General features: G+C 54.9%; 2 protein-coding genes across 3 annotated transcripts in view; one reads left to right on the top strand and one right to left on the bottom strand.

The window, feature by feature from the left end:
- DOCK1 (dedicator of cytokinesis 1) overlaps positions 1-13,020 on the top strand; it is a 437,923-nt gene that overhangs the window by 182,600 nt on the left and 242,303 nt on the right. The gene's annotated exons all lie outside the window — the stretch shown is intronic.
- INSYN2A (inhibitory synaptic factor 2A) overlaps positions 1-13,020 on the bottom strand; it is a 62,282-nt gene that overhangs the window by 8,859 nt on the left and 40,403 nt on the right. The window contains exon 3 of the mRNA XM_066240184.1: positions 9,170-9,241. Within this exon, the coding sequence (XP_066096281.1) occupies positions 9,170-9,241 (72 nt within the window). The remainder of the gene's footprint in view (positions 1-9,169; positions 9,242-13,020) is intronic.

The raw sequence follows: 13,020 nt of genomic DNA on the forward strand, positions 1-13,020 counted from the left end.
GTCCTAACTTTAAATCCTTCCCTCACCACTGTTTCACATAGTAGGTACCTCATCAGAGACTATAGAACCACCATCCTATTTAAAACACCAGAAATAGACGGGCACTCAGTACTATGGACGGGCACCCCGAAGACCTATCTGTTGTCCTGGTAGGCTCTGGCAAGTAAATGACCGCTGCAGTTAGAGAACAAAACAAAACAAAAAAAAACCCCAAAGCATGCGCCCAGCACCCTGGCCACCAGTGTGACGATGGCGTGTCCAAAGTGAGAGCTAGGCAGGGACCCGCTGACTCCATCGGGCTCTGCTCCCAGACCCCTCTGCAGAAGAGCCCCCTGCCGTGTCTGCCTGGCTGCTGCTTCATCCTCCGTCTATCTTGTCTACAGCTCTCCGGAGTACAAACACTGGTCTGATGCCCGGGGCTCGTCTAAGGGCCATCTGCGCCAGGACCAGGGAACCATCTTTTAAACTCTTGTCCATTGTGAGGGTGAATCAGAAAGACTCCAGCCCCCTTTATGGTCTCTGCTCATAGTCATTTCTCAAGTACAAAAGGGGACCAGATCACCAACCAGAGTGACATAAATGTAGTAAGCCTGTCTGATGCCACAGCAAGCCCCAGAGATCATCCATTAGCATTAGAAGGGATCCATCACTATTTAACTGCAGTATGCTGCTGTCCCTAGCCCCACCAGAGAGCACGCAGCTCTGAACCGTTGGCCACCAAGTGCATTGTCACTGATGTTAAAAGGAGAAAAACACCTGATTGTTGGTTTTAAGTTGGTTGTAGTGGGTCCTGTAGGCCCTAGGGGTATAGCCCCAGGTCAGGGACTTGGCTGTCACCTTGTCTGCTCTTCTCATTTTAAAGTGGGCATTCCCTTCCCAGCGTGGCAACTGGCCTCTCCCTAGGGCCCCGGGGCTGGAGCTAACATGCAAGGCAGCCCAGCCCCTCTGAGCTCCAGCCCAGAACTGTGAGTCCAAGATGCTCCAAAGAGCCCCCGCCTGTTCTGATGTGAACAGAGAGCCCCCCCCACACACACACCAACTAGGTCTCACCACCCAGACCAGGAAGCCATGAACTTGTGTGTGCCCTCTGGTGTCACCAGTGACCAGTCTAGCCCCCGGGCTCACGCTGTAAACCTCTAGAGCTGTCACTTCTAGGACAGAAGCACTTTCTAGTTGATGGACAGCTGAGTGGTCTTAGCAACCACTGTCTTCTCTAGTCACGTGTGCCCCCAAGGATCTCACAGGCTCTCGCTCAGGGCATCGTGTCCAGCCCATAGAGGAGTCTCCATGTTCACCTCGGCGAGAACTACACTGCTCACAGAAATGAGGGGATTGGGGAACACGCAGACACCCCAGCACTTCCAGCCTTCTGTCTAGCACATTTTCACCAATGAAATAAAAGTTGGTTTTGCACCTCATTTGCATAATCGCACAACTTTCTTTGCCTTGTCGTTTGCTTTTCTGACATTCTTGTTTAATAAAAGAGAAAAACAAGTGGTTCTTTTTTTTTTTTCATCACTTCATACTCATTTTGAAATATCCCCTAGTTGTTGTGAGCAGTCTACATCGACTTCCTCATGGAACTGACCGTGTAACCTCGTGCCTTGGACGTTGGTGGATGCTGCCTTAACCTTTAACCTCTGGGTATAACCAAAGGCGAGTGTCCTAAGAGGAGGGTGATCAGTACAGTTAGTCCTTCTCTGATGATGAATTGCTTTACCAGTAACAGGTGGAAATGAGTGAGCATCTTTCAGTTGTACAACTGTGCTCGGTTTTATCACATTGAATACATACTAGAGTCAGATGTTTGAATTAAGATGTTAGTAAAGGCTACCAAAAGGTTGCTAACAATTACTAAAACATAAATCCTTACCTATTCGTTAAAAAATAATATATTTTTTAAGAATGTGAACAGAATAGGAAAAAGAAAATCCTTGGATTATTGGCTCTGGGAAAGAGAATTTTGAGGTCTGCGCAGTCATTCTTCTTTTCTGACTTTTAATTTACTTTATTTAAAAAAAAAAAAAAAAGAGTCGGCCTGGCATGCGGAAGTCCCAGGTTCGATTCCTGGCCAGGGCACACAGGAGAAGTGCTCATCTGCTTCACCCCTCCCCCTCTCCTTCCTCTCTGTCTCTCTCTTCCCCTCCCGCAGCCGAGGCTCCATTGGAGTGGGGATGGCCCAGGTGCTGAGGATGGCTCTGTGGTCTCTGCCTCAGGTGCTAGAATGGCTCTGGTCGCAACAGAGCTACACCCCGGATGGGCAGAGCATCGTCCCCTGGTGGGCTTGCTGGGTGGATCCCAGTTGGGCGCAAGCCGGAGTCTGTCTGACTGCCTCCCCCCCCCCCCCCCCGCCACCCCTTCTCACTTCGGGGGGGAAAATATTTCCTTACATCAGCACGACACTACGTAAGGGGTCGTCCAGGGAATCCTTTCTGTCATCTCCTCCCCCACCCCTCCACTCACTCACTGTAAATACCAGCCACCAAGCACTAAGAACAAGACAATAGGCCAGTTTCCTCCACAGTGGTTCATGTTGTTAAAGAACTTACTGTTAGCAAATGGTGGTAATTGAGGGCAGACGGGAAAGGGTACTTCCACTGCGAGACAGTCACTGAGGGACAAAGGCAGCACTCCACGTGGACGGATAGATGGACAGTCTGGGGCTGGCACAGGACGGCATTCAGATACAGTGTCCCCTGAGCAGCCAGACACCCCTTCGCCCTGATGCTGTCCATGGGGTGGCTGTCCCGAGAGTGGCCCCCCTCACCAGCTCAACCAGGATCGGTGACATTGCCACACACAGGGGTTTACCTGGCGCCTTTGCAACCTGACAGCATGTGCTCCTGCTGGTTGTGTGATGCGTTAGCCAGAACGATTTGAGAAGACGGAGCCCATCCATTCTGTGACCTCCCTCTTTCAGCCTCTAAGCCTAGGCCCTAGGGTGTCTTGACATCATCTCTTTTGAAATCCTCTCCTTATATTGGGACGGGACGGGCAGCATTTGGGAAACTTCCTACTTGATAAGCAAAGGTTGTGACGTACTAGCACGCTGCCCAGCTGCCGGAAAGGGGAGTGCACGCGTGCAGGGGGCACCCACGTCCGTCCCTGGGGATGCTCTGGTGTTTCTCCCTGTGGTGGCTGAGAGTTGTTCCTAACTTTCTAGCCTTCCGGGGCTCTACAGAATACCCCTAAAACCTCCCCCACACGGTGTCCCTGCACCGTGACCCGTCTCGTCTGAGTCAGCTGTCCCCCCAGGCCCAGCATCCCGGCTTTCCTTGGCTCCTCCCCTTCAGCCCTTTGTCTCTGCCTGTGCCTGTCCCTTCAGTACACAAGGTTCCTTGTTGAGAGATGCTTATGGTGGGGGCTGTGTCTGGGGCGGTCTTCAGCCCGATGACCAGTTTCTTCCTCCCCGTCCCCCCGTGCCTGTCTTACAAAGGCTTGCTGAAGAAAGGCATATACTGTATACGCACCAGCGGACAGGTGGACAGGCATTTTATCATATGGTTGTTTGGGAATCCTGACTATGGTTGGCCATCAGTGAGTGGTATCATGTCACATGATGAAACTGTGACAGAGAGCAGGGCATTCTGGGAGCTCCTTCTCTCTGGTGTGGGAAGCAGACGTAGGCAGACCCGCGGACTTCCTGTCCATTCGGGGTCCCAGCCGCTCACTGATCCACTGCTAAACAGTGCCACTGGAGGCCAGCTGCCTGGCCTCGACAACACAAATGTAGCAGGTATAGGTCGTGCCCTCCCAGGGGTTGGGGTCGTCACCGAGGGTCTTGTAACGGGATGGTGGGGCATCTAACACTTCACTGGGGTAGTCTAAATTCTAGTCAAGACCCCATTTATTTCACGGGAGCCGGCATTGTTACTTCTGAACCTGAGGCCAGCCCGTGGCATTCTGATAGAACTGAATCCGAGCCATTTGGTCCCCGTGGCTCACAGATTGGCCACTTCAGCAAAGGAGGAGGGATGGATGTATGCTGGCATGTCTCCTCGCTCCTCCCCGGAACGAACTCCTGAGCCAGGTGACTCAGAGGTAACCTGGGTCACCAGCTTTGTCCAATGAGAGAAGTACCAGGCGAGGCTCAGAGCCCATGGTCCCGACGGTGTGGTGGTGGGGATTCCATTAGTAACTTATCCTTTTACGGCAGCCTGTCTCAACAGGAAACAGGGACGGCGGTCCGGGAGAGCTAAGGAGAACTGACACTCTCATCTCTTTTAATTATATATGTATATGCAATTTTCTTTTTCGTGCTGAGACAGTCTTGCAATCAGGCTGGGTCACAAAGGGATGTCCCTTTGAAATTCCCAGTGACGGATAGTCCCCTGTGATGGGCGAGGTATCCGTGGACCAGTCTGCAGGGCAGCCATCTCGCTGTCCGAGGATGGTCGTCAGTCTCTCCATAAATCGATTTGCCGATACTGGGATGGGCGCTGTCCGGGTGAGCGATGGCTTGTGGCTGACCACGCTTCCAGCTGCTGTGTGCTTTCTCTCAGACCCATTTCTCTGTGACTGTAAATCACTGACTCGGGTCCGGGGCGGGCAGGGGCATGCCCCATCCATCAAGGACCCTTAGTGCCCTCCGGTGTGCCTGAGGGATGTCACGGACACCCCTCCAAAGACAGAGCAAGGGAGCGGAGGGGCAGCCCTGCCCCTGGGCGCGGCCACTGGAGGGGCAGCCGAGGTGGGCTGGTGTTTCCAGCCTTCTTCTGCGTGTGGCACTACTACTGGCTGCCCTTTCCCTGAAATTGCTTTAAGACCTTTTGTCTTCTTGATGTTTTTTTTTTTTTCTTCCCCAAGTCCTGCATATTTCCACGACAGGCTTATTTTTCACAGAGAAATATGTGCCGCCGCTCGTGGGAAGGTGCACATTGATTATGGGGCTGCGTTGGTCAAAGCCTGGCCAGCTGGGTCCCGCCACGGCCCCCTGTGCCCCTCCCTGGGCCAAGTGTTTCTTCTGCTGCTTGGAGATGGTAATTGGGTTTTTAGTGGCACGCGGTGTGTAAATGTGCGTCTGGCGGGGTCGGATTCATTGACCTCCCGGGCGCTCTGCTGCCAGCAAACAGGTATGACAAATTGTAACACATGAGGACGGCAGCTCGTGTGGCCTTCTGTGCTCTCCTGGGCTCTGGGACCACCGCAGCCCTTTGGCAGTTGAAACTTCTTTATTATGAAATTCCTTGAACTGATTTCAATCCCAGGGTGCTCCAGGCATCTTAGGAGAAAGACCCAGCGTCTGAGATGGTGGGGGAGGGACTCACGGGAACATTCCGGAAGCCTTGCAGGCAGACCTTGGTACCCAGGAGCCTGGGGGCCGGACCTAGTCCTGGAACCTACTGCCAGGACCCTGCCCTTGAGCTAAACTCACCCTCCATAACGGGACTCCTCTCTCTGGGGAGTCGTGTGCAGGATTCGGAGGAGGACTTGTTGGCACATTTCCTTGATGAGAACAAATGGGCTCCAGTCACAAAACCTCTGAAATGTGGACCTTGGCTCCCTGGGGCCTATACTTCTGAGGTGTGGCTCCCACGGGCTGGCCGCAGGGTCACCTGGACAGGCGGCTACTCCAGCCCAGGGAGTAGGGAGTGCTGGGTGCCTCACCACCAGAGAGACCCGGGTTCTCCAGGAAGCATCTGGTGGCGTTCGAGGATGGAATCATAGGGCTGCCCCAATGCCGAGGAGTCACCTGGCTGAATGCCTGTTTGCTTCCTTCTCTCTTTCGCCAGAGGGCACAGGGGGCGAGTTCCCCTAGCTCAGGGCATAGACTGCTGCCAGCCATCAGCACAGATGCAGGTGGCCTTGAGCTTCCCTCCCTGCCTCTTCTGTTAGGGTGTGGCGTGTGCACGGGACTTGAACCTGCGGCTGCAGGGTGTGCCAGGGGCATTGCGGAGGCCCGCACAGGGCTCCGGGCACACAGGCTGCTCTGTGTTCCACCCGCCTGCCTCTGCCTCACTCCTCAGCTGCATGCTCACCGAGAGGAGGATGTCGTCTTTGGGTCTGTGTGTGCCACTTGTACCCAGCATCGGAGCGATGTGACGTCATGGGATGTGACATGAGCCCACGTAATATACCTTGGGAAAGAGAGACTGCCCGCTGTAGAGGCTTCGGGATGTGGAGGGGTCCCCAGAACACGGAGCGCCAGCCCTGCAGGGGCAGCACAGCCTCCGGAAGGATTCGGCTGTCAGAGGGCATCCCGTGACCTGGTTTCCACGGCAAAGGACGGTGGGCATGGCTCACGGAAGAGAGCGGGGAGCTCTTACAGGGGCCCCCACTTTCACAGAACATGTCTAGGCCTCACCTTGAAAGATCAGTGTCCCTTCAAGTCAGGTAAACATCAGAGCTCAATACATATGATTCAGATGGAAATTAATGCATTTCCGACAATGATTTCCGCTTGGGCTGATTTTTCCAAGGAGTTGACCAGAAAGTGAGGTTTCCCCCTCTTACATCATCTGTAGAGCTCAGCAAACTCCAGCCCAGTGTCAATGACCAGTGGAACGAGTTCCTGCTAAACTTTTGTCCGGGCACCTGACATGGTCAGGTTCTCATGTCTCATGATTTCCAATGTCAAGTGATAGGAATGTTGATGAACTGGATATACGTTTGACTCAGCAGTAACACCGAGCCCTTGGTCTGACTTAGTAGCTGGTGGGCTGACTCTGGAAGGCAGGGGGCATCCGGCAGAAATCTCCCTGTGATGGCTCCCAAAGTCCCTCTGTTTCTGCCGGAAGGTGGGCTTTGAGGAGTGGAGGTGCTTGTTATCACTCCGACGGGAGAGATCTTGAAATACTTTCCCGACAGAGAGATGTAAAATTCCACTTTTTCTCTCCACCCACCTGCCCTGGGCAGCTTGGCTCATTGAGAGAGCGCCGAGAGGGGTTCCGCGTGGCCTGGCTCCGTTCCGGTCCTGGATGGAGACACCGTCCTGACAGTCACGTCCGTGATGGGGAAGGTCGCTCGGGACAGACGGGCCTCTTCCCACTCCGCAGGAGGTGCCTGACGTGATGGCAGTTGGTGCAGTGCCTCGACCTGGTGAATCTTTCCTGAATTCTGGCAAATCCCGGGGGTGCCGGACCCCCCACCCCAGTTCTTCTGGAGAGCGGGGCCGTGGCTGGGGCAGGGACCCACGCAGAGGGTGACGGAGCAGATGCTGCACAGTCACCGCTCCAGGGAGTCTCCTGACGCTGACAAAGTCCTGTCCTTCTCAGGCTTGTTCAGTCACGTGTAGTGTCCCTGTTAGTGGAGGTGACGTCTGGATTTAGAGCCCCGTTCATTTAAATGACTTCGGTTCCACTGGAGAGGGTCCCCATCTGTCCTCTTCTCCAGTCGTCCACAGAATGGCAGGCGGGTTTACGCTCACGGCGTGCCCGCGCGTGGGGGACCTTCCCCGGAAACCTTTGCCCGCGTCGCTCCGTGGCTCTCAAAGCCTGGAGGGGCTTCGGCTCCCAAGTAGCACAGACTGACCTGGGAGGACACGCGCCCGGCGGCCCTCGCTGCTGTCCTGAGGGCCTTCGCTCTTCACTCCGAGTTCCCTTCCGCAGCGTGGGCGGAGTGGAAAAAGTCCCGCTCACCACACTTCTCTGATACATGGCGAGTCTCCGAGGAGAGAATCTGCATCTCGTAGGAGTTCCTGACACAGAAAACACACCTGGGTGCTGGCTCCCCCCACCCCCGGCCCACCCCCGCCTCTCTGTGACGGGTGGAGAACCAAACCAGCAGAGGGCAAGGGCTCGCGTGCTGGCGGGGCTGCGGCAGGCCCTCAGCCCTGTGCCTGGGACCGCCGTGGACCTCAGCCTGGGGCCGGTCCCAGCGTCCCAGCGTCCCAGCGTCCCAGCGCCCCAGCGAGGAGGGCTCTCCCAGCCTCAGCACTGCTGTCATTTCGGACCCGACGACTGTTGTGGAAGCGGTCCTGTGCATTGCAAGATGTTAGCGGCATCCCTGGCCTCTGCCTCCCAGATGCCAAAAGCCCCTCCCCAGCTGGGACCTAGCCTGGTGTCCCCGAGGAGGAAGAGCCTCCCTCTGTGGACATCTTCTGCTCTAAGGAACAGGCTCGGGAGAGGTGGTGCTCGGGTCCGCCCTGTGCCTGCCCGCCCCTGCTTCCAGACAAGGGCCGCAGGGGAGCTGGTACTGCTGCTTTCAAAGAACCCGGGTCCTGCCTGCGAGGTCCTCCCTCACTTACTGACATGCGATGGGTCCTAGACTGTGGGTGTTCAAGCGTTTCGCTCTGTTGAAGGTGTTTATGCCCCCCCTCCCCCTGTCTTTTTGATGAGAGGATGGTCACTGAGGACATGAGTTTAGAAGGTGTATTTCGAGGCAGGTGAGAGTTCCTTGACACATTGTTACATATGTAACTGTTTAGTTAGAAATGGTTTTGGTAATTTGGCAAGTCAACTGGAACGGTTCTTCAGGCTTAATTCTTAAAAATGAACTAAATCATCAATTCCCTCCTCCTCTCTTGTTTTTGAAAATTACATTTCCAGGAAGAAAAACAAACACAGAAAAGGATGTCACCTCTGGAGGCTGTGGCCGTGTCTTGAAACCCTGACAGCCATGACCCCACAGCAGGGCTTTGGCCTGTGGCACGTTCCGCTGCGTTCTAGTTGATGTGAGGAATCTGAATAAACTTCAGATATAAAGACGGGAAGACCAGCTGCTGGGGCTCCAGACAGGGGATTATGCCCCAGGGGACTCCTATGCCAGGGTCCTCGGGAGCTCTCAGGAAACACGCCGCCCATTTGCTGTGGGCAGGGTGGGTCTTCCGTGGTGACCCTGGAACCCCCAGAGAGCTTCCGGGCCTTTGGTCCGAACCACCTGAAGGGCTTGTATCTCACAGTTTGCCTGCAACACCCCGTATGACTGACGCTCCTGGCTCTCGGTTCCCAGGGTGCGGGGCCATCAAACCCACACTGGTGTTTGAAACTGCTGAGAGACATTATTAGCCAGAGACACGCGCTCTGGCTCTTCTCCCTGGATCCTCCCAGGACCCTACACCTGGGGGCTGGGGGGGGAGGGAGTGTGGAGAAGGGGCTTAGATGGATGGTCAGATAACGCCCTTGACTTTCTGTCTGAGGTGCCCCCCCCCAGGCGGCCCCCGCGTGGGCGGGCCCCCGTCATGTGTTAACATGTAACAGGGAAGTGGGAAGAGGGGAGAACGTCAACATACCTATAGATAATACATGCACTGTTCCTGCACGTGTCACAGTTAGCTGTGTCTTGCGCAGTCCGATATGAAAGCCTACAAGATAAGAACAGAGGAGCATTACAAGGGTGGGGCATGGTGGCCGCAGGCTCTCCCCAGCAGACCCCACCTACGCGCTGCCTTCCCCGGGGGCGGGGCCGGCGTCCCTCCGTCCCAATGACGGGAACGGGTCGTCCACGTGGGTGCCCCCCTGCGTGCCTGCACGGTGGCGTGGACGCCCCCCGGCACAGACAGTGGCCGTGGGGATGATGGTGACATTCAGTTTGGATTGTGAGCAGGAGCTGTGGGGTGGAGTCAGCAATCTGATTTTGTTATAAGCGGAGGGAATTTGGGGTGCTCTGTTGCAACTTGGTATTTATGGTGTTTTAGAGAAACGTGGAGGTGGGGGGAGGGGTCCGCCCCAGCCCTGTGGACGGACGGGCTCACTGTGTGCCCGGCCACCTCGTGGCCTCCTAGGGGAAGGGGCCTCCACACTGCCGCCCTCGGGTCCAAGCCCGCCCTTGGCCTGGCTTTGCCCAGCAAGCTCGGAATGAATTTTACATCTTTAAATGGTTGAAAAAGCATCGAAGTGATAATAATGTTTGGAACACGTGAACAGGACTGAGAGTCGGGCTCCGTGTCCATGGGTACGGTTTTAAGATCATAAGACGTACTTAGGTTTTTCCTTTAAGTACCGACACGGAGTCCTTGGTTTTGCCTCTTGGTTTGCAAATCCTGAATATTTCCTCTGGGAATTCAGAGGGAACAGTGTGCCGGCCCTGTGACCGAGTATCTCAGGGTCCTTGCCACGCGCCCTGGTTTGGGGGGGCTCTGGCCATGTGTCCCTGTTCGCTGTCTCCAGCTGGCTGCACTCTCTGATGAACTCCGCAGCTGTGAGGACAGAGATCGTGGCGGGGGTGAGGGTGGCTAACTCTCCTCCCATCCAAATACTAACCAGGCCCGACCCTGCTTAGCTTCCGAGATCAGACGAGATCGGGCGCGTTCAGGGTGGTATGGCTGTAGACAACTCTCCTCTTGCTTAAAAAAAAAAAAATGCTGGAGCCTTTTTCGGTAGTACCCCGGGGACGGCTGTACATGCTGGAAGGGACGGTATCAGAGTTCCCTTGACCAGGCCTGGAACATCTCAGGACAGTCACCCCAAGAAGCTAGTGTGGGCGAGCTTTCTCAGTCTCTCTGACCAGTCGGCTGGCTTTTCCTCTCTGATCTTTTTAACATGCTGGCGTGTTTGTTTGTTTCTGAATATTACCTTTTACCCAGGAACAAACATGATCACCAGGGTTTGTTAAATTGTTGCAGAAGGAAAGCTCCCATCTGAATTGGCTGACCCACACATCGGGGGCCGGTGCGCACGCTGGGAGCCACTTGGCATCGTGGCTGTGTTCACAGAGGGTGCCTGTCCCCCAGACGGCCGGTGTTGTATCACCCGCACGGAGCGGACTCCTCCTGCGTGCAACACGGGCTTTGCATCGAAAATGACTTGTTTTTCTCATTATATGTTTCTTGTGTTACGTAAACATTTAACAAAGGATTTCCTGCTCAATGCCACGCTGTCTTGGTGAGCTTTGGTAAACTGGGACTCGGACTTGGAGCTCTGTGCATTTATTAATTAAGCGACCACATTCTGTTCCAGCCTACTGCCTGTTGTAGCCTGTGTCCCGTTCTCCCTGAGGATGAACTGGAGTCATAGCATGGTGGCATTTATGTTGACCATCCACCATCACCTCCCTTTTGGGACCCACCCGTGGCCTTTCTACCCTCCCTTTGACTTTGTCAGGAGAGCACCAGGGAGGAGCCTGGGTGTACCCCCTACCCAGCAAGCCCCTACCCAGCAAGCTTTCTCCCGAACCTTCTTACCTGGCCCCAGAGGTGTGGAACCGACACAGGGTTCCTCCTGCTATGACCTTGACCTTGTGCATCCTTCCACGCCTTGTCACATCTACCAGGCGCCTCTCTCCACCCTGCTTACTTGACTAGCGCCTGGTCCTGAGCCCATTTCTGACCAGGGTTGTTTTGTACAGTGAATTGGGCATGGACTTGAGTCCCTGTCCTAGCAATGACCTGTGGGATGTGGAATGTGCTGTCACACTGGTAGGGCGGGTGGCAGGTGAGGGACTGTCACACTGGTAGGGCGGGTGGCAGGTGAGGGACTGTCACACTGGTAGGGCGGGTGGCAGGTGAGGGACTGCCCCCACCAAGGACTCACCTCCTGCCAGGGAAGAGCACCCATGAAGGTTGTCATGTGCTAGTTAACTGCAAACCTTAGGCTTTTAAAGAAAATGGGAAATGGGGAAAATCAGGGAAGTGGCTTGTTTCTTAACCCTTTCCCAAGGGCACAGGCGACCTCCCTGTCCTAGAGCTGGGGACAAATGTCTGTCAAGCCACATCAGCATCAGCACCCCTTCCTTGCCCTGTATTGTAGGGCTCCCATTGTCTCCCTTCCATTAGAGCCCGGAGTCCTCAGGTTTATGACACTGCCCTCATCCTATAGAGGAGGGCACAGTGACACCAAAGTTCTGGGGCTCATCATGCTGGGACCCGAGGCTTCGGTGCCCCGATGCCCCTCCACCTTGGGGCTAGCACTCTGCTCTCTGTAATTGCCAGCGTGGGGCAGGCACCAAATCCCACAATGACAGACAGAGGCTGCAGGCACCTGGCATGCACGAGAGGACTCTCTTCTAGGACTCTGGGCTTTGTTCAGTTAGAAGTTGCTTTTCTAAAGCCATACAGAAGACTCGATTCTCATCACGTGGTAAAAAGCACACATTTCACACCCCCCCCCCCCATTATAGTCAGTAAGCAAACAGTAAGTGCCTATTGGTCACCAGGCATTATGCTGGCTCCTGAGGGGATACTTGGGGACAACATCGAGCCCCTGTCCTCACAAAGCTCACAGTGGAGCGGGAGAGGCAGACCAGCAGCAGGGGAACACATGAGCGGTGGCCGGGCGGAGGGGTGGTTCACGTGGGCCACGGCGGTGCACTAGGGGCGTGCTGGGGAGGGTTGCTTTGGCTGGCACACCGAGGACAGGTTGTTGGACATAAGACCTGAATGAATGATGATGACATAAACAATAACAGTAATAATAAAAGCAGTCATCCGGCGATCCAGGGAGGAGCACAGCTGAGGGAGACCCATGTTGTGAACTTGACAATGGGGATGACTTGACCGTGTTCGCAGGACAGGGTGAAAGGGCCCGTGGGGCTAGGACAGAGGGGACAAATGGCAGTGGGTGGGGTAGAGAGCATGTCAGACAGGGAGCTCTTTGGAGACACTGTTTAAAATTTTGTGGAAAACCACTAGAGAGTGTTTCTTATAGATAGTTCGAGAATGGTGTGGAAAGGCTTCCTCTTACCCTCCACTCCTAGCCCCTCCCTTCCCAGTCTCACTCATCCCACCCCCTTTCTCTTGCTTTCTTTTGTTTACAGCCCCGCCCCCCCGACTCAGCCCTGCTGTACTGTAAGGTTTGGCTGACCTCTGTTGATAAAGGAGCAAATGAGTCTTTACGTGGAGACTTATCTGTGCCCACTGGTGTCTTAGCTACTTTAAAAGAAAACCCACTCATCAGTCCTTATTTCCACCAGGTCTGAGCAGCGGTTCTCACCGCCCTTGATCTTTTCTTGGAGAGACCCTTCCGCCTGCTCGCCAGGTTTTGTTGACAACCTTGCTTTTGTCTAAAGGACATCTGGAGTCTACAGAGGGAGTGTGTAGAAGTCGAGGCCAACGAGAGATTAGCTTCTGGGTACAATGTCAGTGGTGCCCAGTGTCCCGTGGTTAAGTCTCCGGCGGCCTCGGCAGCTAATGTCAATCAAGGTATG

The sequence above is a fragment of the Saccopteryx bilineata genome, chromosome 7, assembly GCF_036850765.1.
Source record: "Saccopteryx bilineata isolate mSacBil1 chromosome 7, mSacBil1_pri_phased_curated, whole genome shotgun sequence".
NCBI lineage: Eukaryota > Metazoa > Chordata > Mammalia > Chiroptera > Emballonuridae > Saccopteryx > Saccopteryx bilineata.